Raw genomic sequence first — 24859 nt, forward strand, 5'->3', positions numbered from 1 at the left:
CCAGATGTTGCGCCCGGTGCAGCCGGCCCCCCCTGCACCCCCACGCTACGCCACTGATCTAAGTGGAACCAGGTGATCTAACCCATTTTCTTACTAAAGGTAAGATAACTTTTGTCAAAACAGGTATGTGAGGTTCCTCTTCTTGAACGGCTCTTAGACCCAAAACTTAACTTTGCTGCTGGCTTAATCTAGGTAGGATGTGAGTCTGTTTTCATTTGCTCCTACTGTAGTGTGGAATTGCCCCTCCCCCCAAAAAAAATCCAATTCTCAGCTGCTCCTGTCATGTTTCTCTGTAGGGGCTACATGGGTAAGGCAAATGATGTTGTTTGTTGTCACACCAGTATTGTGCTTGCGGTGGGAAGGAACCATGTCTTGTGCATGATCCTTCCATGTTGCTGGACCCTCAACTCGCATCATTTCCAGCTAACATGGCCGTTGGTCAAGGATGATGGGAGTTTCAGTCTACCACCATCATTAAAGGCACGATTCCACCATAGTGGAAGACTGGACCACAAAGAAGCAGTTCCCATGCCATTCTGGAAATGTGTGAATCTGTCTAGGGCTAGAAGCTTGTCGGGGAGCAGGGTTGACCTTGCAAGGTTTCCTGAGATTGGGAGACTTCAACATCTCATTGGCCTTAATTGGGTGCTCAGATTTAATTGTATGTGAGTGAAAGATGCTGGATTTTGGGCTTTGTTTCCACGTCGGTTTTTTGTGCCAGTATACAGGGATTTATAAATTTCTTTCCTTTAACAGTAGCACATGTCTCCTACTCAAGTATTATTTTTCTAGCATCAAGCTAAAGGTTTTTTTTTTTTAAGTTTGCTCTGCTTTGTGTCTCTCTCAATCAGTACTGTAAAAAATGTAAAATTTCTTCAGCTTTAAACCTTGTACAATTGAAATGGGGTTTGTAAAACAATGTACAAATTGTATTTGATAGACAGAAAGGCTTGTTTTTCTTTGATATGTAATATATGTGAAATGAATTATATCATAGTCTATTTTTGCCATGGAAATAAATATTTGAAGCGCTTACATACCAGTTTTGCTTTATCGCTGCATGAAATGTTTTAAGAGGAAGCATCTTTTAAGTGCGGTCCAAATGGTTTCGTAACCCGAAAGCTGATGCCAGAAATGGATTGGTGTTTATTGCACTTGCTTACTGCTGTATTATATTTTAGCCAGACAATCCAGTGAAGGGAACAAAGGATCCCAAAGCAAGGCTCTCCTACAGTTGGCAAAGGCCGAAGGAAACTAGCTAGTGGGAGGTTTGCTTTGGAGCTTTGGATCGCTGTCCCGCTCTATCAAGAGTAGGGAAGCTCAGGCTCATGGTCCAAATGTGGCCCTCTAAGCCTCTCTAGCAGGCCCTCGAGACACTCCTTAGACATACCACTGAGTTCTTTTTCCTGTCTGGAATGTGTTGTTGAATTCTTAAAATGCACCCCTGGATGGTGCATAGAGGGGTGTGTAATAATAGTAATAATAATAATTTATATTCACACCCCGCCCATCTGGCTGGGTTTCCCTGGCCACTCTGGGCATCTCCCGATGTTTGATAACATTAAAAACGTCCCTAAACAGGGCTGCCTTCAGATGCCTTCTGAAAGATTCTTGTTTATTTCCTTGACATCTGATGGGAGGGCGTTCCACAGGGCGGGCACCACCACCGAGAAGGCCCTCTGCCTGGTTCCCTATAACCTCACTTCTCGCAGAGGTGGACCTCAGTGTCCAGGCTGAACGATGGGATTAGAGACGCTCCTTCAGGTACACTGGGCCGAGGCCGTTTAGGGCAGGCATAGGCAAACTTGGCCCTCCAGATGTTTTGGGACTACAATTCCCATCATCCCTGACCACTGGTCCTGTTAGCTAGGGATGATGGGAGTTGTAGTCCCAAAACATCTAGAGGGCTGAGTTTGCCTATGCCTGGTTTAGGGCTTTAAAGGTCAGCACCAAACACTTTGAATTGTGCTTGGAAACCTACTGGGAGCCAATGTAAGTATTTCAGGATCGGTGTTACATGGTCTCTGCTAGTTTACAATACAAAGTTAAAATGCACATTCCATGCCTCCAGCCATTTTGGCCTCTGCCCCACCTGCTGCTGACATGTGGTTTCAGTGGGTGACCTACTGTTGCCAAACCCTTACTTTCATTTCTTAGAATTGTAGAGTTGGAAGGGACCCCAGAGGTCATCTTGTCCAATCCCCTGCAATGCATTTGTTCCTCACTTGAGCAGAACTTCCGCCATATTGTTTCTGATGTCTCTTAATAACAAAGAAAATAAAAGTTATTTTCACTGACTGCTGCATGCCTGGCTTGGAGGAGATAGATATTTGCTAGTACAGTGGTACCTCAGGTTACAGATGCTTCAGGTTACAGACTCCGCTAACCCGGAAGTAGTACCTCGGGTTAAGAACTTTGCTTCAGGATGAGAACAGAAATTGTGCTCCAGCGGCACAGCAGCAGCAGGAGGCCCCATTAGCTAAAGTGGTGATTCAGGTTAAGAACAGTTTCAGGTTAAGAACGGACCTCCAGAACGAATTAAGTTCTTAACCCGAGGTACCACTGTAACTGAAAACAACACCCTTGTTTGACCCTGAACTCCGATCTCATGCTTCAAATACAGTTTGGCCCTTTGTAGCACTACTGGAGAAAAGAACCCGAACCCACTCCACTAATTCAATTTCTGACTAATTCCATTTCCAGAATTATTTGCCTGTGAGTGGCAGACAAACACCCAAATATAAACCAAACATCTGTCACCCTAGACATAGCAACTTGGTATTATTTACAGTGCTGCATATTTCCAGGTCTTAAGGTATCTTGTGCTTAATGAACAAAGCATCTGGGAAGAATTTTGGAGGACTCGCCGAACAGCTTGCTACTGTCTGACATTATTTTTGTGTGACTCAACAAGATTATTATTAGCAGTGGTAAAGTGGGTGCCATGTGCCTTATTTAAATTTAGAGCGCCATTTTCTTTCTTTCCGAGAATGCCGCTGTGCTCATCTGTCCAGTAAAGGAAAACAAAAGATTTTTCACTGTGATTTAAAGTTCTTAAAAGGAAAGCGTTTGTCAAGTCCAGCTCATGTTTCTAAATGATCTGATGCAGCCCAAAATACCACATTTTAATGATTCTGTTTCGTTTAATTCTATTTAATGAAATCTATGTTTGACTTCCTTTAGTCATACACTGACTAATAAATGAAGGACTATTTTAGAATGGAAAGGAGGGAATCTGCACTCATACTCACATCCCCACCTATGTAGTCCAGTCTCCACTGGACGCAGAAGTATTTATGAACACAAATGACAAAGTACTAATAAAGGCAAACACAGAAAATGGAACACAGCTGTATGTAAACCAAACCTAAAAAAAACTAGGGCCAAAGTGGTTTTATTGGGTGTTATACTGGGGTGGATGAAGTGGTTATTGGTTATATATATAGCGGACAGATAAAGAATTGGAAGTTCTTTAGTTTCAGAACTATAATCATTCTCTTTTAAGCTCTTTTCCACCTCTCTCTCTTCTTCTCTTTATGTTTTTATCTTATCCAGATTAACGTTGAATAAAAGTGGTATTTGATATTAAGTTTTGTATTTCTCTTTACAAACTATAATAAAATTTATTTTTAAAAAAACTGGGACCAATTTTTTTTTTTGGGGGGGGGGCTGTATGAAAAGTGATACTGCCTAAGCAACTAAGACACAGATAACAAACAATTTTTAATCCTTTAGAATAAGAATGGGAAGGGTACTGTGAGGGATACATATAAATGCAAGCTGAACAAACACCACCAAACTCTTTCATTTGGAGACTAATGAAATGGCTAATTTCCCCCTTATCTCTATTACGACTTTGCATGCATCAGAAGAAAAAGGAATCAGAATTGTATGCAGGAACTGAAGATCCCCACCCTCTTGACTTTCTCTTGATGGCCTTGATCCAGCACTAGGTTCCGTCAACTAGTTGTGCATGCTTATTTGCGGCTCTGGATAGAGATGAGAAGGCCTAGCAAAATTAGCCCCATTACCCCCTTATCCTCTCAATGCTACGAATGCCCCACATGTTCTGTGACTACAAAGCTCTTAGTGGCAGCCTCATGTCAGAGCTGGAATAGGTATGAAAATTTCTGCTGTAGGAAATATTTATCAGACCCTGGGTTGATTGGAGCAGGGATCAATCTGGAAGCATACTGCACATATCCACATTGTTGTTTAGTCGTGTCCGACTCTTCGTGACCCCATGGACCAGAGCACACCAGGCACTTCTGTCTTCCACTGCCTCCCGCAGCTTGGTCAAACTCATGCTGTCCAACCATCTCGTCCTCTGTCGTCCCCTTCTCCTTGTGCCTTATATCCGCATTAGCAGAATTGTTTATGCCCTTGTTACATGTGCAGCAGTGAGCTGTCCTGCTGCTGCCTGAAAGGATTGGTCCCACCAAAAAATGGGCAACACTTGTCATCGTGATCACCTGCTGTCAGGTGGAGTGCTGGGACACAGCCCCTACAATCAGCTGATTCGTGCTTTCAGAGCTGACGGTACCACACATCTGTTTGGGCATTGCATTGCAGCCACCGAAATAAACGCGACAACCCTGGTTCAGAAAACTGCACTGGAATTCATACAGCCGTAAGAAATCACTGAGCCAGGGCATATGTGTTAAAACAAATGGCTACATAGCGTAGGTACATCAATTCAATGACTGTATTTTACCGTTGCAAATGTTATATTCATTTATTATAAATAAATCTTATAAATAAATCACACCTGCCTTTAAAATACATAGAAAAGTTCTACATTCAAGAGTTTTCAGCAGATAATCTCATTGTGTTACATTACATGTCAGCTGCCCACTACCGTGTGTGTGTGAGAGGACTCAGTTCGCTACAGCCTGATTCGTAAAATACTCGGGCCCTTTTTTTACGAGTGCATCCAAAAGAGAAGGTTTTTAAGGGGGGGGGGTCATTTGCTATTGCTTTATTTAGTTTGCAAAGTTCAGATATCTGCACCGCTGGCTGGCTTGGTGCTTTGCTGCTAGTTCTATTGTGCATTGTCGGTGGAGATGGGGAGGGATTCTGCAAAGCTTTCTTTGAGCTCGTCGACTTCCCTCAAAGAGTCGCTCGTTTCAAAGTCAGCGTCGCAGGTGGTTGAGCTGAGCGCCGGCGGCAACGTGCACGAGGTATCTGCAATTTCATTGCTGACCACAAAGGAGGAAGGATCCAGCCCCACGCTCACTGGTTCGCTCAGATTTGGGGAGAAGCCAGCCTTGCCCTCCACCTTCTCAGAGTCATCGCTGTGTACGGGAGATACAGAGGGATCGTTTCCACTTAAATCCCCCGCTTTTAACAGCACCTCGCATTTTGCTGGCTTGTTTTGTCTTTGAGCTTTGCTGCGATGTTGGCGGTGCTCAGCTGTCTCAGGCCTGCGCAGACCAAACATGTCCAAGCCTCCCACCGGCTTTTCCTCTTTGCTGCAGCCCAAGTCTACTTTCAGAATCTCCAGCAGGTGGCGCATTTTGGTCTAAGATTTCAAGGAGGAAATAATACAAGAGTTCGGAAAAACAATTTTAGATTTATTTATTTTTAAATATATATATATATATATATAATATATGGTACGGTGGTTTTGTTTTTAACTATCAGAAAGATAATCAAATAGGTCATTTTGAACCCAGGCTTTTCTAGGTAATTGAAACTGAAATATATATTTTAAAAACCTGCTTATTCCCGGTTATAATGCATTCGCTTCAAAGTGCGATTATCATCTTCCAAAGCAACTACTTTATTCCAAACTTAAAAATGGTAAGCATAATACTGGTGGTCAACAAAAGAGTTTCAAAGACTCTCTCAAATCTAAAAAAAATGTAGTATAAACACTGGCAACTGGGAAACACTGGCCTGCGAGTGCTCCAGTTGGAGAACAGCCTTTACCAAAGGTGTCATGAGCTTTGATGACTCAGGACGAAAGGGAGAAACGTGCTAAGAGGAAGGCATGTTTGGCAAACCCTCACCGTGATCAACTCCTCCCTGGAAATCTATGTCCCCACTGTGGAAGGATGTGTGGATCCAGAATTGGCCTCCACAGTCACTTACGGACTCACTGTTAAAACCGTGTTTATGGAAGACAATCTTACTCGGCTACGAGTGATCGCCAAAGAAAGAAGAAGATAACGCATCCAAGAATGAACAGTTCAGTACAAATTCTTAAATGGGTCTATATAACATGTATATGAAATAAGGAACTCTCTACGTACACGTGTGTGTGTGTGTGTATTTTCTACTGTACAGAAGAAAAAAACAGATTCACCGAGCCAAGTGCTTAAATCAGTCAGTAGCTGTCTATGCATTTAATGCAAAGCCAAAAACTATGGTTTAGTTAGTAAGTCATGCTTGTTCACAAATGCTCCATGTGCATCTGCTTTGCTCAAGTGGGTAAATAAACTACAAACCTAACCTGTTTTTTTCGGCATAATAAGCCACAATTGCCATCCAGCCTTAAGCCACGGTTTGTTGCTGACTTAGCGATAAAGGTTTGTTAGGGCAAAATAATCTCAGGCTGGGTCATCGTGCTCTTTGTGATTTGTTTGCCTGCTCATTCCCAGGGAAGAGCAAAGTGGGTGTACTCAGGGAACAGGAAAACAACAGCATTTGCGTTAATCTTATGTGGCCTTATCAAATGGCCTTGTATACACAGGACATACCTCATCCAGGTGGTTCTTATTTTGTTCTATGTGACGCTCAAATAACCTTTCCAGAGCCCTTTTTTTTAAAAAAAAGAAGAAACATTTTGCAATGAAGCTGCTGGTCATTTTTCAGAAGGAAACAATTTTTAAAAATTACTAAAGTTGTCTAAACACCAACACTTAAAAGTGTTTTCTAGACAGAAGCAAAAGAAGCAGCAGCAGCAGCTAAGATTCTCTGATTTATTCTTTGCCAGGAATATTTCTCAATAAAATAAAACGCCATTAAGCAAAAGTTTAAAAAGTTATTAACAAAGTCAGTAATTGACTTGGTCACTTGCACCTGCAGAACTAGCACTTCTACAAGCGCCCTGCAGTTTCCATACTGCATTCATCAGGAGTCTGGCCTTAGGGTGGCAAGAAAATGCCCTTTGGAACTCCCTGGCTATTGACATTAGGCATGTGCCATGTATTCTTTCTGACGCCTGCTTAAAATGCTTCTGTTTTGGGGGCTGGTTATTCAGATACATGACTTCTTACATGCTTAATTGTCCTTAACTGCTTTTAGATGTTTTTAACACCCTTTGAATGTTTGAATAGGTTTGTATTTTATTTTTTTAACTGTATTTTTACTGCAGATATGTTTACTGCCCAGGGCTCCTTTTGAAGGAAGGACAGGATATAAAAGGCTAAAAAGAGAGAGAAAAGGGCCATGTCCAATTATTTCCCTTTGCCTGAAGGAGCGTCTCCACTCCCATCGTTCAGCCCGGACACTGAGGTCCAGTGCCAAGGGCCTTCTGGCGGTTCCCTCATTGCGAGAAGCAAAGTTACATGGAACCAGGCAGAGGGCCTTCTCGGTAGTGGCGCCCACCCTGTGGAACACCCTCCCTTCAGATGTGAAGGAAATAAGCAGCTATCCTACCTTTAAAAGACATCTGAAGGCAGCCCTGTTCAGGGAATTTTTTAATATTTAATGCTGTACTGTTTTTAACATTTGATTGGGAGCCACCCAGAGTGGCTGGGGAAACTCAGCCAGATGGGCAGGGTATAAATAATAAATTATTATTATTATTATTATTATTATTATTATTATTATTATTATTATTATTATTATTATTATACAACACTCTTTGATCCAGTGGAGGCTTAAATGACTGAAAAGCAGGCGGCAAACAATTATTGGTGATTCCCGGTTCCTTCTGCTGCCCAGAGGGATGCAGGATCCTTGAGAAGAGCATAGGCAGTTTTGCTGGATCCTTCTTATCGAACTGTTTTTGGTTTCCTCTTGTCTGTTAGATGCCTGACCAGACCTCTTCACTTCAGCTCCCAATCACTTATATAATACTTTTCACAGTATCACGAAAAAACTTTATATATTTTTTTCAAAAAAATAAAATAACCTCAAATATATCCAAACCTGTTGGAAAACAATCCGAGCTTAAGAATCTCATCTGTTATGTCCTGGATGAAATTTAAATACAGAAGTTCTTCTTCTCTGCAGAGGAAAAAAGAAAGCTGATATGTATCTCTCTCGGAAGCAGTAGATTATATAGATGTAAATATAGCAATCGATAAATTTAGGCTGGAGATCATTAGAAGCAAAGGACGTCCAATACATGCAGGTCCTGCCTGCTCACTATGTAAAAACTATGCCCAAACCTCCCTATAAACCCTGCAAGGAATCAGATATCCAAACAGCTGTATCAGACAAATCAGAGAGCAGGGGAGAGCAGGTAAATCAGTTTCCCCTTTATCTCTTTGCTGGTTGGCTGCAGCCATTTCAGAAAGAAACTTTGGGGGGGGGGGAGAGAGAGGGAGGGAGAGAGAGAGAGAGAGAGATTGGAGAAATCATGGATTAGAAATGTTCCTATGGGAATCAATGGAAATTGTGGAATTGTTATGTGAACACTTGCCTAACAAATTACCTGCATGTAGTTTGAAAATGCAGCCATATAAAACTATCAAGGTTAAAATGAGTAATTTGAACTTGATAAGCTGCTGGAGTTAGATGGGTAATACTCAACCAAGTTTTAGGGAATGAAATTAATGAACATGACTAAATTGGGCCCGTTAATTTCAGTGGGTCTGCTCTACATCAGTTGAATACCACCCTCTGATTCCATAATGGGCTGCAATCCTAATCCACTTTACCTGGGAGTAGGTCTCATTTAATTCAACAGGCCTTGTCAGACATGAGTAGAAGTGTGCTGTAAATGGGTTAGATTAATGAACTTCTTGAATGACTAAAGATGCACCAATTAATTGGGCAGCAGATTTTTTTAAGAAGCTCTTTAATAAAAGAACTAAACTGTAAAAAAAAACACACGCTAAAGATGGCAAGCTGTATTGTAAAAGAGGTGTTCTGTTTTTCCCTTCACGCAAGAGGGAACGCCTATTCTGAGATGGCGCCTATTCTAAGACACACTCTCTTCACCTAAAAACAAGGAATGTTCTTTTTATTTTATTTGCTTTCATATTTGAATTCTTTTTGTGGCTTCAGAACATTCCGCCCCATACACAAATGTGAATCAATTAATCAACAAAAATGTGTATGCTTAATTGGGCCAGATTTCTGTTATCAGGCACCTGCCTTCGTTCTTAACCCGGCCTCCTAACAGATTAGATCACAACAGGATCCACTCTTCTAAACCTTCTGTACTCAGGAGTTAACAGATTAACCTACTGGCAAATGGGAATGCTTTAACTTCTGCAATTCCCCACACATTAGAAGCAGGTAACCACAAGGCTGTTCCCTTCCTTGTTCCCACACAGTCTACTCTTATAATGTTATTATATCTCCCCCCCATCCTTTTACAAACGTGTTTAATAAAACAAGACAAAACATTTCAAGTCACAGGAATGTAATTTAATTGCTCAGATGTCTAAATAGTAAGCAAACAGATGCAAACGAACGTCGGGGAGACGCAAACACTTAATAGAAGTAATCAACCATCAGTATGCAAATCTGTTGATAGGGGCTGCTAAATTTCCTTCCATAAACAGAAATGGCATCTGTAAAGGAGTTGCTGCCTGAGTGAAGGGTGCTGAGAATCGTGAACACCTTGAATGGCTCTGGCACAGGCTCCTTTGCACCCGCCGTAAATCCTATAGAGGTTGGAAAGTTTCCAGCTACTTGGCATTCTGATCAGACCCCACGTTGATGCTTATAATACTACATTCCTGCAGTGCCTTCCAAGGAATACTAGAACGCCTTTCAATATTGTGTCTTGCAGCCCAGATGTCTTTGAAAGACAGAAAGAGAATGCAAACAGCCTCCCCGAAATCAGTGGCAAAGCTGGGATAGGGGAGACTTCTTAACACCATTTCCCTGGCTCGGCCCAAAGCTTTGTTTGGGCAGGGAAAGAATCAGACAGTTTTTCCATCTTGGGTTCCCAGATTCAGCTGGACTACAAACCCCATTATCCCTAGCCCAATGAGCATGGGATGATGGGAGTTGTAGTCCGACATCTGGGGACCCTAGGTTGGAGAAAGCTGCTTTATCCTGTGGTGGCATGCCTTTCTTTATGGTGAAGGAGTGGGCATACCATCGCATCTCCACCATGAAGCAGATGATGCTGTGTGAGCTGGGTGATCCACACCAATGCCTAATTATGCTGTGATGCTCGTTGTTCTTATTTCTCAAAGAAAGGGAGGTGTGTGAGCCTGTGTTAAAAGTACACAGTTTTCTCATGCAACAAAGTGCTGGAATGCACAGCTGCATGTTCACTCCCACTCCTTTCCCCTCATGTGTACAGAGCTTAGATTCAAGTCTCTGAGTATTTTCCCCACCATCTCGCACGGCATCTCACTGTTAGGATTTTACGTAACCGATGCTGGCTAGTGTGATTAGTATAAATCACATGAGATGTCTGAGAAGAGCGTGGGAACGGAAGACTGTCTTATCTCTTCCGTCTGAGAGTGTTATTGGACTATACTTTCGCTTTTGCTGTATGCTTTCTGTTTTCTGCCAGAGTTTGGAGAACACAGACGGGATTATGGATTCTCTGTATATATTGTGAATAGAACGTAGTTTGGATCTACGGATGCCTCTATCTTCTTGCTGAAGACTTTTCATAAGAGAAGTGTTGCAGATGGGCACTCTGGAGTGAAGGGACATTCCAGAGACGTGCCTACCAGGAGACACTCGGAGGTACTGGGGGTCTGCAATCCCCCCAGGAGCGTTTTCCACAAAGAGGATGGTTTGATGATCCAGTGCCCTCTGCTACTCTGGAGTAACGACGGCGAGTCTTCGTTCCGGGGGTGCCTATAGTGTCGAGGCTTCGTTCCTGCAGGAGAAGAGTGAAGTTGGCTGTGTGCTGTCAGACTGTGTGAGTACCCTTTGATTTAAGAGGGCAATAAACCTCGGAGAGATAAGCAAGCCTTAATTGCCGGGAGTTTGCCCGATCTTGCTGGAGACTGTTTGCTGCTGCAGAAATTGTTGTGGGACCTTTTGGCTGCAAGTAAAAGGCCAAAATGGATTCCAAGCAAGGAGTCGGATTGCGGTCGTGTCCGCCATTATCGGACGACAATTATGCTGCGTGGTCACAGAAAATGGAGGCCGTTCTTGTAAGGCAGCGGCTGTTCCGTGTGATTGAAGACCCGATCCCACTGCAGCCGGATAGAGTATGGCGTGACCAGAACACGCAGGCGAAAGCACTGATCACCTTGTCTGTGTCTGATGATCAGTTGATTCATATCCGGGATTTAGCCACCGCACAAGAGATGTGGCAGGCTTTACGAGATGTTCATCTCAAAGCAGGGAGTGCTTACTTGCTTTTCCAACGGCTTTTTAATTTGAAGTTGAAAGCTGGAGATTGCCTCCAAAAGCATCTCACGCAGTTGAAGTATCTGCGTGGTCAGCTGATGCAGAGGAACATTGATCTTTCGGAACCTGTTTTCTGTCTCTTGATTATCCACAGCCTAGATGGGAGGTACGCAACTGTTGTGTCACAGCTTGTAGCTCTGCCAGCTGCAGACCTCACCGTGACGAGGACTTGTTCTATGCTGCTGTCAGAGGCTGACAGACAAGCAGCATTTGTGGCAAGTGAGGGGGAGAATGGAGCTTCGAAAGCCCCCCCTCTGGTTGCTCAAAGGGAGGAGGGAGCGGTTGCTCTTAAGGCCACACGGTGTTACAAGTGTGGGGCCATCGGACACCTTCAACGCAATTGCAGGAAGGGCCAAAAGCCCAAAGAAGCGACCAGGAGCTCTGGAATGGGAGGGGCCAGTGGCAGAGAGCGTGCTAAGCCCCGTCCTACACAAGCACTTGCTTTTGGTTACACCACAATGCCTATGTAGTGGACGCAGGAACCACAATCCACATGTCGGGGAAGAAAGGTTTGTTCACAACCTTCAAGGAGCTGCGGAATACCGTCAAGCAAGTGGACGGTCAATCTTTGAGAGCTACAGGGATTGGAACAGTGTATTTGGAGAGCATCCAAACCACGATTAACAATGTCCATTATGTTCCAGGACTGTCTTACAATTTGTTGAGTGTGTATCAACTTACTGAGCAAGGCTTTAGTGTTTCTTTCAACAGGGAGAGAGGAGTGATCGCCAGAGATGGAAGAGATCTCCTGTATGCCTACCAAGAAGATGTACTTTATTTACTTTCTTTTGACAGTAATGACTGTAAGAAATGTGATGATGCATTTTGTGTTACAGGTACAAAGCCAAAAGGCAAGAAGTCTGGTAAGGTAGCCACGAGAGCTTTCCAGTGAGTGTATGCTGACGTGATTGGTCCTCTATCACCTTCTAGAGGCAAAGCCAAGTATTACCTGATTACGGTTGATTGTTTTTCTCAGTATTCATGGATCTATATGCTAGAAAAACAACGTCAGGCTTTAACAAAGTTCAGAGAATTTTGTGATAGGGTGCAATTTGTTCATGATGCGAAAATTGAATGTGTTTTCACTGGTGAAAAGTAGGTTTTTGTTTCACAGGTATTAGAACATTTCCTAGGTGAACAAGATTGCCATCCAGGAGTCTTCACGGAACAATGATGTGTGTGTGAAGGTGAACATAGAGTTACAAAAGGGCATGAAAGCACAACTGCTAAGGGCACGTTTGCCACAAGAGTTTTGGGCTGAATTGCTGAATGTTTATACTTGGAATAGAAAATATTCCAAAGATGTAAAAGGTACGCCCTATGAGAAACTGTTCCAGAGAGAACCTTTTGTCAAACACCTTAGAGTATTTGGGTCTGACATATGGGTGGAGACCCCGCAGAGTACACGTGGTACACATGGCAATTTTATAGGTTATGAGAAAGGACAATACAGAGTTTTATTGCCTGACACTGATACAGTGATTCTCAATAGGGAAGTAGAACACACTGCTAGAAAAGAGAAAGATATTCTCCACAGTTATCCCATTTTTGCCACTTCAGATGTAGAGTTGACATTGGTATTGATAGTGACAGTGAAAGCACCACTGAGAGTTCTGATACAGGTGACACAGTTATTGCTAGAAGTACACGTATACTGTCCAGACCATCGTTAGAGTCTGAACTGGAAGAAGAGAAGCCACAGTTTACTGTAAGTCTTTCTCCCAAAGAGGAGATGGTCAGTAAGAAAGACCTGCCCCTGATCAGATAGAGCTACGAAGGGTAAACCACCCAACAGGTATGCTCAGGAATTTGCCAACACAGCTGTTGGAAATATAGCTGTGGCTTGCATTTCAGACCAGGTTACAGAACCTGAGATCTTGAACGGAGTACAGGGTTTGTTCTCAAAGGGCAAGAAACCACGTCTGAAGGTTGCAAGAGTCAACACCGTTTCCTCAGACCAAGGAAAAGCTAGAGCTCTAATCCCATGGAAGAAAGGTAATCAGAGGTGTGAACTGGTCAGTCCAATTGAAGGGAGTTCCAAAGGTGGAACTGGTACAACAGATGTATACTATGGGTATGACAACTGTTTGTTTAAGTCACTTAATGCTGCCCTTGCTTACGCAGCATCGATTACCTAAAACGGCATCTTACTGTTAGGATTTTACGTAACCGATGCTGGTTAGTGTGATTAGTATAAATCACATGAGATGTCTGAGAAGAGCGTGGGAACAGAAGACTGTCTTATCTCTTCCGTCTGAGAATGTTATTGGACTGTACTTTCGCTTTTGCTGTATGCTTTCTGTTTTCTGCCAGAGTTTGGAGAACACAGACGGGATTATGGATTCTCTGTATATACTGTGAATAAAATGTAGTTTAGATCTACGGGTGTCTCTATCTTCTTGCTGAGTGATGCCAGAAGACTTCTGTGCACGCTTCATAAGAGAAGTGTCACAGATGGGCACTCTGGAGTGAAGGGACATGCCATTCCAGAGACATGCCTACCGGGCGATGCTCGGATGTATTGGGGGTCTGCCGTCCCCACAGGAGCGCTTTCCACACTTACGGGGGTTTTTCTCACTGTGTGTGATGCATCTTTGCTCCTAAAAAGCATGGGAGGGAATAAGGAGGACAGGGTTTCTTTTAATTTTTATTCATAGCAAGTGGTAAAGGTAAAGGGACCCCTGACCATTAGGTCCAGTTGTGACCGACTCTAGGGTTGTGGCGCTCATCTCGCTTTATTGGCCGAGGGAGCCAGCATACAGCTTCTGGGTCATGTGGCCAGCATGACTAAGCCACTTCTGGCGAACCAGAGCAGCGCATGGAAACGCCGTTTACCTTCCTGCCAGAGCAGTACCTATTTATCTACTTGCACTTTGATGTGCTTTCGAACTGCTAGGTGGGCAGGAGCTGGGACCAAGCAACTGGAGCTCACCCCATCGCAGGGATTTGAACCACTGACCTTCTGTTCAGCAAGTCCTAGGCTCTGTGGTTATCCCACAGCACCACCCGCGTCCCATAGCAGTGGTAGACACTGTTTAAACCAACCAACCAGATAAGGAAGCATCATGTGCTGATCTGGTTACAATTGGTTCTCTCCTGTCACTATGTGCCTCATTCAGGCATCAAAGGCAGAGGGCAGAAGAGGAGAAATAGGAAAGAGCGCCTGGAACAAAGGAATGATTTGCCAATGAGAGGCTTTTGCCGCCATTGGGCCGATGGGATCTGGAGTCCTATTGCAGCTGGCAGGCCACAGACTCCTCTTCCTTGGCGTAAAGGGATCAGCACAGAAGGTGCTCCCTCATTATTGGTTCAGCTTTATTATTAACAATTCTGAACGTTCAGAATTTTCGCAATGCTGAAATGAAAACGGCACTTACTCAGCTTGGATTCTTTTCATCGTTGGGGACTGCACAGAAGACGGTGACGTCACCCTGAGCCACAAGCGGTTGGGAGAGAGGGCAGCACAAGTCAGACACTGAAGGCAACGCACTACCACAAAGCCGTCATGCATTTATGCTCATATATACCTCAATGAATAGACTAAATGTGGAGGGGGAGGCTCCTATTGTCAGATGGTGGGCTGAATACCATGTGTTTAGTCCACATGTGGAGAGGAACACATTTAAAGGGTTTCTCTCTAGCTGTTATTGCCTCACTAAATACCGTATTTTTCGCTCTATAACACGCACCCGACCATAACACGCACGTAGTTTTTAGAGGAGGAAAATCCGTAGGCATGCCACCCGTAGGCATTCCCTCCATAACACGCACAGAAATTTCCCCTTACTTTCTAGGAGGAAAAAAGTGAGTGTTATGGTGCAAAAAATACGGTAATCTTGGGTATTTACGGCTTGGGAAGGATGATGAGAAATTTGTTAGTGATTCCTAGCTCTCCTAACGTAACTACATTTCCCAGGATTCCTTGTGAAGAGGGGTATCAACATTAACCTGGTTTCAAAATGTAACATACACGTGGTGAAAATAAGGTTAAGCAATATTCTAGAGACTGGCTTCATTCTCTTGCATTCATCAAATTCTGGCAACTCTTTCTGAAATGACCTTCACATAAAACCATCTTTTAAGGAAGATGCCCAGGGATCTCTTATAAGCCAAGGACTGCCACTTCTGATGGGCCTCAAGTACGTGACCTGCATGCTATTTAGAATGAAATTTTTTTAGCGTGAGGAATTTATCCAATGAATGGCCCTGTTGGTGTGTTCTACATACTAATGCCTTCATGATCACAACAAAAGGTAGTTTGAAAAATCACTTCTGACAATGCTGCTTTTCAGCTCAAGAAAAGTACATTGACTTTTATAAGCTTCTGAATTTACAATATCTCGTTTCCTAAAGGGAAATGCTCCTTAAGTAGGTCTTTGATTCAGTGATTTTACAGCATGCCTATCATAGAGCTCTCATGTTGCCGAATATGCCACCCACTAAATCTATTTTATTTCAGTGCTTTTGTCCTCGATGCAGACGGAGAGTGCACAGAATGCACAAATACCTGCTGCACCTTTTTATTTGGGGGACCTCTGTGGCTCAGCACAGGTGAGTCATCAAGAATATGAGTGGGCTTGAGTTTGGCTGTAAACTCAAGAGGTTTATCAGGAAAATCAAAACAAAACACAACCGAGCTGCATCTAACGATGCTGTCTTCTATTTGTGGAAAAGAACTTCAATTCTCCCCAAAATCAGTCATGGAGGCTCCTCCAAACTTCTGGAGTAGATTTGGGGGAATGTGGGGGGCGGGAATTATGCTTGCATTAGTAGGGCAGCTTTGTTGATTGGGTTGTATTCAATGTTACTCATACAGAAGCAGATCCATTAAAATGAATGGACACAACTAACTTACATCCATCAATTCCAAAGGGTCTACACTTGAGTAGAACTTAGCTGGATACAGCCCAATGAGTGGTATCCAACTAAACTGTCACATCAGTGCATGAATTTGTCTTTCCCTTCTCTCCTTCCACGTGTGCCCTGCACCCTCTATACATTTGCTTTGGAGAGCTGGGGGAACCCCTAGAACAGATTGGGGGGGGGAAGCTGCATTGCACAAGTGTGAATCCTTGTGCAGCTCAGTTTAGTGGGGTGTATGTTTGTGTGTTGGGGAGGGGCAGGACAAAAAGGTATCTCAGCTATGGGAAAAGCCAGTGAAAAGAACTGCGACTTTCTTTGAAGAAGGAATTTGGAGTTTTTAAATGGTATATCTGATGTCGCAGCCATATTGGTGCTGGAGCATAAGAACAGGACAAAATTTGCCTCAAAGCACTCAAGAGGCAGAGGTGTACAAGGTCTGGCTAATCTGGCAGGTCAGGTGTTTCCTCACTAGGCCCTTAACCCTGACTCTGTCTGGTGATACGAGAATCAGATCCTGAGAGGGGATGTTAGTCTAGCAGCTACTTCACATGCTCACTTTTTAACATGACTAAATGAAGATTATTTGACACACAAGCCCCATTTAAATTTCTTCATATGTATTAATATTCATAGCCCTTCTACTCCCACCCCTTAGCCTGGTCTTGTTTGTTATTATACTTTTTATTAACCATGAAGGCAACAAGTATTTGGGCCACATCCAAATGAACTTGAACCTCCTTTCCATCTTTTGTTACCAACAACTTGCCCGAAATATTTCCTGGTGTACCACCCTGGGCCAGAGTTACTTCCAACAACCATTTTGTTTTATCGCATTCTCGCCATTTATTGGTAGAGAGAGAGATGCTCTTGCTGTTAACAAAATTGCCCCCTCCTTTCAAACACACTTTCCCTCTTACTAGTTTTGCTGATGAATTTTTGTTTGAAGGAATATGTAAATATAGAAAGCATATATAATAGCCTTAATCTCAAAAAGGCGCCTTTTCTGCATGGTCATAAGCCCAGCATCAGCAGAACGGCAAACAAGCAGAGTTGAGTATGAATATTGCCACCCACCCCCAAATGACATATACCTTGGTGAGCAGAACTGGGGGAAAGACTTCATTTCATCAGCCTTATCATCTGCAGTGTCTTCCACCTACAACCCAGAGAAAGCATCTGTGTTATTGGTGCAAAAGAAATGAAAAGTGAGAGGAAGGAACTGTAGTCTGTTAACATGTGGAACCGAACCTGTCCCCTCCTCAACGTGCATGTGCTCTGCCACCATACCAGGAACAACACAATGTGTCTGGACTTTTCAGGTATGGGAAAGGGCCATACCTCAGCAGTAGAACATTTGCAAGCAGAAACTCCAGGTTCAATCTCTGGCATTTCCAGGAAGAGCTAGGGAAGGACTCCCGTCTGAAACCACGGCAAGCCGCTGCCAGACAGTGTACACAATAGTGAGCTGAATAACCCAGACAGCTTATTATGAGAACACGAGGCCTGGCAGTGTTTCATATTTTAGTTGAGATTCCTCAACTAGTCCAGGGGCTTGGACCAAGATAACTCTCAGCATCCCTTCCAACTGTACAATTCTATGATTCTATGCAGTTGTGCAGCAACCTATTCCTTTTCAACCCCCCAGGACCACAAGCTACTCTCACAAAATATGATGGCCATCTGCAAACATCTCAAGGGCTGTCATCATCATCTTCACCATCATCATTTATTATTTATACCCTAAATAAAAAAAATTCCTTCCTGTAGCACCTTAAAGACCAACTAAGTTAGTTCTTGGTATAAGCTTTCGTGTGCATGCACACTTCTTCAGATACACAGATATCTGTGTATCTGAAGAAGTGTGCATGCACACAAAAGCTCATACCAAGAACTAACTTAGTTGGTCTTTAAGGTGCTACAGGAAGGAATTTTTTTATTTTGACTATGGCAGACCAACACGGCTACCTATCTGTATTTATACCCTGCCCAGCCACTCTGGGCAGCTCCCAACAGAACATTAAAAACACAATCAAACATTAGAAACTTCCCTAAACAGGGCTGCCTTCAGATGCCTTCTAAAAGTCAGGTAGTTGTTTATTTCCTTGACATCTGCTGTGAGGGCGTTCCACAGGGCACTACCAAGAAGGCCCTCTGCAGTGAGGGAACCGCCAGAAGGCTCTTGGAGCTGGGCGATGGAGGTGGAGACGTTCCTTCATGTATATAGGGCCGAGGCCATTTAGGGCTTTAAAAGTCAGCACCAACACTTTGAATTGTGCTTGTAAACAGCTCCATGGAAGATGGAGCAAGCTTGTTTTCTCCTGCTCCAGAGGATAGGACCTGAACCAATAGATTCAAGTTAAATGAAAGCAGATTCTGATTAAACATCAGGCAGTAAGAGCTGTTTGGCAGTGGGACAGACTCTCTGAGAAGGTGGGGGGCTTTCCTTCCGGGAAATTTAAAAGCAGAGGCTGGATGGCCACCTGTCATGGATGCTTAACACCAAGGGTCTAAATAGTGATCCATTTAAACGTTATTACCACTTGGAAGGTTAAGATGTAAAATGGCTTGTTGACTGAAATACATTTAAATATATCACTTGAATTACCTCCTTTATCATCTTCTGAAAGTCAGCCATATTACTTTTTTCTGACCCTTCAGACGCCACTTGAAAACTGCAAAATGTAATATGATATATTAGGCAGATCTTGATAAACAGTACACTGGTTTTTTCTTCTTCTGTATGTCAGAACATCCAACTTTCAACAAACAAACAAAAACCTAATGGAAATTGTAATGCTTTTAGATACCTGGGACAATCTCAGCTATGCTCTTGCTTGAGCGATGAAGGCACTGATGGGTGAAAAGTGCAAATCCATCTGCTTAGTTATCACTGCATTTTGGTATTGAAGGCAATTGCAACATAGATGAGGAAGCCAGATGATATTAACAGCTACCGTTGCTCAGCTAGGGCACATCCTCAGTCCTATGAATAACAAGCTACACAATAGATATTCATGGTCCTGACAGCATTCAGCAACCCCTCAGAACGGGAAGATTTGACAATATTAGATTGGGAGAATGTGTGCTTTGGCGAAGAGGGTGTTCACCATGTATCACACATATTTCTCAATAATTGGATATATTTCCTACAACACTGTTGCTGCTTATCTTCCATTATTTTGGGGGGAAATTAAAGAATTAAAATTACATGGAGAATATGCAGTAGCAGAGCTTAGTGAATTTATTATTGATTGAAACAACTCCATGAATGTATATAACACCTCACAGCAGAAGAAAACACATGCATACCAAATAATTTGATCATTGTCCAATACACTTATCGTACCCACAATGCCAAATCTAAGAAAGGGATTGAGGACCGAAACTTCAGGTTTTTTTACCTTGCTTAGGTAAAGGTAAAGGGACCCCTGACCATTAGGTCCAGTCATGGCCAACTCTGGGGTTGCGACGCTCATCTCGCTTTACTGGCCGAGGGAGCCGGCGTACAGCTTCTGGGTCATGTGGCCAGCATGACTAAGCCACTTCTGGTGAACCACAGCAGCGCACGGAAACACCGTTTACCTTCCCGCCGGAGTGGTAGCTATTTATCTACTTGCATTTTGACGTGCTTTCGAACTGCAGGAACAGGGACCAAGCAATGGGAGCGCACCCCGTCGCGGGGATTCGAACCGACGACCTTCTGATCGGCAAGTCCTAGGCTCTGTGGTTTAACCCACAGCGCCACCTGCGTCCCCTTTTACCTTGCTTTTATCAGTGTAAATCCAAGGGAATTGTTGTGGTTTCAATCAATGACATTAGGTTGTATACCAATGTACCGTATTTTTCGCTCTATAAGATGAACCAGACCATAAGACACACCTAGATTTTGGAGGAGGAAAACAAGAAAAAAAATATTCTGAATCTCAGAAGCCAGAACAACAAGAGGGATCGCTGTGCAGCGAAAGCAGCGATCCCTCTTGCTGTTTTAGCTTCTGGGATAGCTGTGCAGTCTGCATTCGCTCCATAAGACGCACACACATTTCCCCTTACTTTTTAGGAGGGAAAAAGTGAGTCTTATAGAGCAAAAAATACAGTAAGTAACAGTGGTTCTCAAGTTAGGATGTTGGCCTTGAATCTTTAGAGAATTGAGTTCAACTGTTAAGTGACAAAGTGACCTTGGGCAGGTCACAGTATCCTAGTTTTAGTCTAACCAACTTATCTGTTGACATGATCAGACACTGCATATGGCAACATCTCTTTTCTCATTTTCAATAATAATAAAGGTAATGGTAAAAGGACCCCTATCCAGTCGCAGACGACTCTGTGGTTGCGGCGCTTATCTTGCTTTACTGGCCAAGGGAGCCGGCATACAGCTTCCGGGTCATGTGGCCAGTATGACTAAGCCACTTCTGGCAAACCAGAGCAGCACAATTTACGTTCCTGCTGGAGCAGTACCTATTTATCTACTTGCACTGCATGCTTTTGAACTGCTAGGTTGGCAGGAGCATAATAATAATTATTTAAACCACAGCCACTCTGAGCAGCTTTCAACACATATAAAAGTATAAAAAAGCCCAAACATTAAAAACTTCCTGATACAGGGCTGCCTTCAGATGTCTTCTAAAACTTGTGTAGTTCATATATCACAATGTGAATACATTTCAATATTCAGAGCTTTGGAACATTAATATTGAATTCCATGGCTTAGAGCCAGACTAACTTCCTGTTTGCTTCTGAGTCCAATTCATAGCTTAACAATGAAGCCCTAAATGGGTTGGAACATGAGTATTTGAAGCAGCATCTCTCCTGGCATCAGCCTACGTTTTGTCTAAGCATCAGTGGATGAAAAGTGGGCCGAAAATAAATTTCAATAAATACATTAAATCAGTTAGTTGAATTTAGGACCTATTGAAGTTAATGGGACAAATTAGTTATGATTAAGGCTACTATTGCAATGGAAATCCTCCCTCCAGTCTTTGTGCATGCCCGGCACCCTCCCCAAATCTGCTCTAGAGGGTTGGGGGAACCCTCTAGGGCAGCGGTTCTCAACCTGTGGGTCCCCAGATGTTGTTGGACTACAACTCCCATCATCCCTGAGCTCTGGTCTTGCTAGCTGGGGGTGATGGGAGTCATAGTTCAACAACATCTGGGGACCCACAGGTTGAGAAAGGCTGCTCTAGGGTATGGAGGTGTATGTGGACAGAGGAAAGGGATGGGGAAGTTTGCATCCGGTACACTGGCTGCAAATATTAAGTCGTGGGTGGCAGGGAAGCATGCAGGTCCACTGCCACATGACATGTATAGCTTTCCATAGCTGAGATTAGACACGAACTGGTAGCTAGATGCAGCGTTCATTATAAGAAAGTTTGCGGCATGACTGAGCACAGACTGCTTACGAAGGTTTTTTCACCTGCTTATGTCGGTCTGAGTTTCTGCTTCCACCTGCTTGGTGAAATTGCTTATTTTCGGTCTTGCTGGCTTATAATAACGGTACTGCGAAAGGAAGGACTTAGCATCCGATTTCAAAGTGCGTGGAGTGAATGGCTGCCGACCATTGGTGAAACGTTCAGAGTGCTTGTCAAGGAGATCCCCGCTGCACACTTTGGGTTCAGGGTTCGGGGCCTTGTGAGGATGCTTGTTTGTAGTGCTGTCGGAAGAAGAGTTGGATGAAATTTTGGAGTGCAACCTCTGGAGACTCGATGTATTGACACATGAGGTTGGGTCTGAGATGTTGGAGGCTTTCGGAGCATCTTTCCTGGCAGGATTTGCGGCATTCGGAAGGGCTGTGTTTTGCCTCTCTGGAGTTGCCTGGGGGCCCAACACACACCTCTGTTCACTAGGTGTACACGAGGGTAGCCCAACGTTGTCTTCTGCTTCCAAGGTATCCTAGCAGGGATTAAAAAATACATACACAGAGAGTAAGGCTCCTTCTGCTTTATTTCATTAAAAAGTACAGAGTTGTTCCGCCAGGCCTTTGGTCAGGGCGCAGCCTGACTCCCTCCTCTGGCAACCTGCACATAATTCTGCATAATTGGTTGCCATCAATTTGATTTAATTAATTTTATAATGAAATATTTTAGATTGTGTGATTATTTGACTGATTATTTGATTGTTGTTAGCCGCCCTGAGCCCGGCTTTGGCTGGGGAGGGCGGGATATAAATAAAATTTATTATTATTATTATTATTATTATCCCAGCTTTAATGTGTGCAGAGGAGGGCAGTCAAAATAATAAAGGGTCTGGAAACCAAGCCTTACGAGGAAGAGTTTGACGGAGTTGGGTGTGTTTAGCCTGGAAACGAGGAGACTGGAAGCAGATATGATAGCCATCTTCAAATATCTAAATGGCTGTCATGTGGAAGATGGAGCAAGCTTGTTTTCTCCAGCTCCGGCAGAGGCTAGGATCTGAACCAATAGATTCGAGTTACAAAAAAGGAGATTCCGACTCAACATCAGGAAGTACTTTCAGACAGTAGAATGGACTCCCTTGGAAAGTGGTAAATTCTCCTTCATTGTCTCCTTCCTTGGACATTTTTAAACAGAGTTTGACAGCTATCTTTACTTGAGATTCCTGCATTGTAGGGGGTTTGACTACTTGACCCTGAGGGTCCCTTCCAACTCTAAAAGGTAAAGGGACCCCTGACCATTAGGTCCAGTCGTGGCCGACTCTGGGGTTGCGGCGCTCATCTCGCTTTACTGGCCGAGGGAGCCGGCGTACAGCTTCCGGGTCATGTGACCAGCATGACTAAGCCGCTTCTGGCGAACCAGAGCAGCGCACAGAAACACTGTTTACCTTCCCGCTGGAGCGGTACCTATTGATCATACTTGCACTTTGACATGCTTTTGTACTGCTAGGTTGGCAGGAGCAGGGACCGAGCAATGGGAGCTCACCCTGTCGCAGGGATTCCAACGGCCAACCTTCTGATTGGAAAGTCCTAGGCTCTGTGGTTTAACCCACAGCACCACCCGCGTCCCTCTTCCAACTCTACAATTCTATTATTTATATGATTTTTTCACACTTTTATTGTTCACTATGTATTTATTCTTTGTTAGCCACCTTGAGAGATGGTACATGAACAGGCAGGTTATTAAACTGAACAATAAACAAAAGAACTTGCAACTTAATATCATCCCTTTAGATTTCTGGGGCTGTGATACTGCTAAAGAAGAAGCTCCAATAGCAGCAAAATTAGGAGGACCAGGTTCTTGAAAGCACTAGGCCCCAAGGCCAGATAGCATTTTTTTTGAGAGCGAGTGAGCAAACCAGTTAGTACTGAAACGGAACATTAAAAAACAAAATGCAGCACATGCACTACTGCCACACATACTAATATTATCAATGAAGTGCATATTAAATACCTAAATAAATCACATTGTAGATTTAAGGCATCTGAAAACTAAATGCTTCAAAGAAAACACCAGGCATGCTACCTGCTTCCTTTCATCTTTCTTCATAGATTCATCATGACTCCTATTAGTTGGAAGTCTTGTGTCCTATGTGCCCACTTCTTATTAAGGACTCTTAGGTGGAAAGCACACCAGTGCCTTGTGGAGTGCTGTAGCGTGGGTGGGTAGGGATGGCCCGGGTGCAAAATTCTGAGGGAGTGCAACCCAGCACATCCACAACAGGCTCCCTCACCAAGGCCACGTGACTGCCACCCTCCAGAGCCACGGAGAGGCGAGCTCCGTGCTTGGGCCGAGCCTTTGGGGCTGTGGCGGCACCTCCTTTTCGTGGTCAGCAAAAGGAACCTATAATGGTTGGGAGTTACTCGTGCGTAATCCTGCTCCGTTTGAGCATTAGATTGCCTGGTTAAACCCTCCGGACTGCACAGCCCATCTCAGCGTGGCTGCCCTTAGTCACTCGTAGAATCTGTCTGTGGGCATTTCTTAAAGCGTTGCCAACATAAGAGTTGTTTGCCGCCCAATCGTCTCCGCCTCTCACTGCGCGGGAGTCTCCTGCGCAGGGTGGGGGTGGGCAGCGGGGTGCTTGGGCTCTCCTCACTAACTTCCAACGAAGAGTCCTGGAGCCCCTGCACCTCCCTGTCCCGTTGCTCTCCTGGATCCCTGGTGTTACACTCATTCTCTTCCCTTTCTTCCCAGCTGAGTCTCCCTCTAGCGCTGGGACCTTCCCCTGCAGAATCAGAGACTCTCTCCTTCTCCCGTGCCTCTGATGGCAGTTCCCTGACAGAACCAAAACAGCACTTTCTGGGACACCTGTTCAGAATTTTTTTTAAACTGTGAAGAAACCTTCTCTTGCAGCTTCCCTTCCCACAGGAATTAGTATCCCCGCAATGTGTTTCCCATCTCCCGAATGTTTACCCACTCACAATTGGCATCAGTGCCGTTTGTTGGCAGGGAAACCAACTATTATTTGTTTGTTTATGGATTTCGCTTGGCCTTTCTACACGTAACTTCTAAGGTGACTTACAAACAGTCTGGAAAAGAATGCAAATGAAATGAAAACGATTAACATAAAAACCAGCTAAAAATCC

At 43.8% G+C, this 24859-nt stretch overlaps 1 protein-coding gene across 9 annotated transcripts in view; it reads right to left on the reverse strand.

Moving 5' to 3' along the window:
* Nucleotides 1–4963: 4963 nt before the first annotated feature.
* The window catches only part of SPATA7 (spermatogenesis associated 7), a 61473-nt gene continuing 41577 nt past the window's right edge, over nucleotides 4964–24859 (reverse strand). For 8 of the 9 annotated variants that reach the window (XM_082233193.1, XM_082233192.1, XM_082233196.1 and 5 more), the window contains 7 exons: nucleotides 21779–22254; nucleotides 18974–19040; nucleotides 17460–17524; nucleotides 14883–14936; nucleotides 8098–8175; nucleotides 6702–6759; nucleotides 4964–5521 (listed from right to left, as the gene is read on the reverse strand). In XM_082233193.1, the coding sequence (XP_082089319.1) occupies nucleotides 5042–5521; nucleotides 6702–6759; nucleotides 8098–8175; nucleotides 14883–14936; nucleotides 17460–17524; nucleotides 18974–19040; nucleotides 21779–22254 (1278 nt within the window). In that variant the 3' untranslated portion in view covers nucleotides 4964–5041. The remainder of the gene's footprint in view (nucleotides 5522–6701; nucleotides 6760–8097; nucleotides 8176–14882; nucleotides 14937–17459; nucleotides 17525–18973; nucleotides 19041–21778; nucleotides 22255–24859) is intronic. The other variant, XM_082233195.1, reaches the window with a different exon arrangement.

Source organism: Podarcis vaucheri (assembly GCF_965113315.1).
Source record: "Podarcis vaucheri genome assembly, chromosome: 1".
NCBI classification, from domain to species: Eukaryota; Metazoa; Chordata; class Lepidosauria; order Squamata; family Lacertidae; genus Podarcis; species Podarcis vaucheri.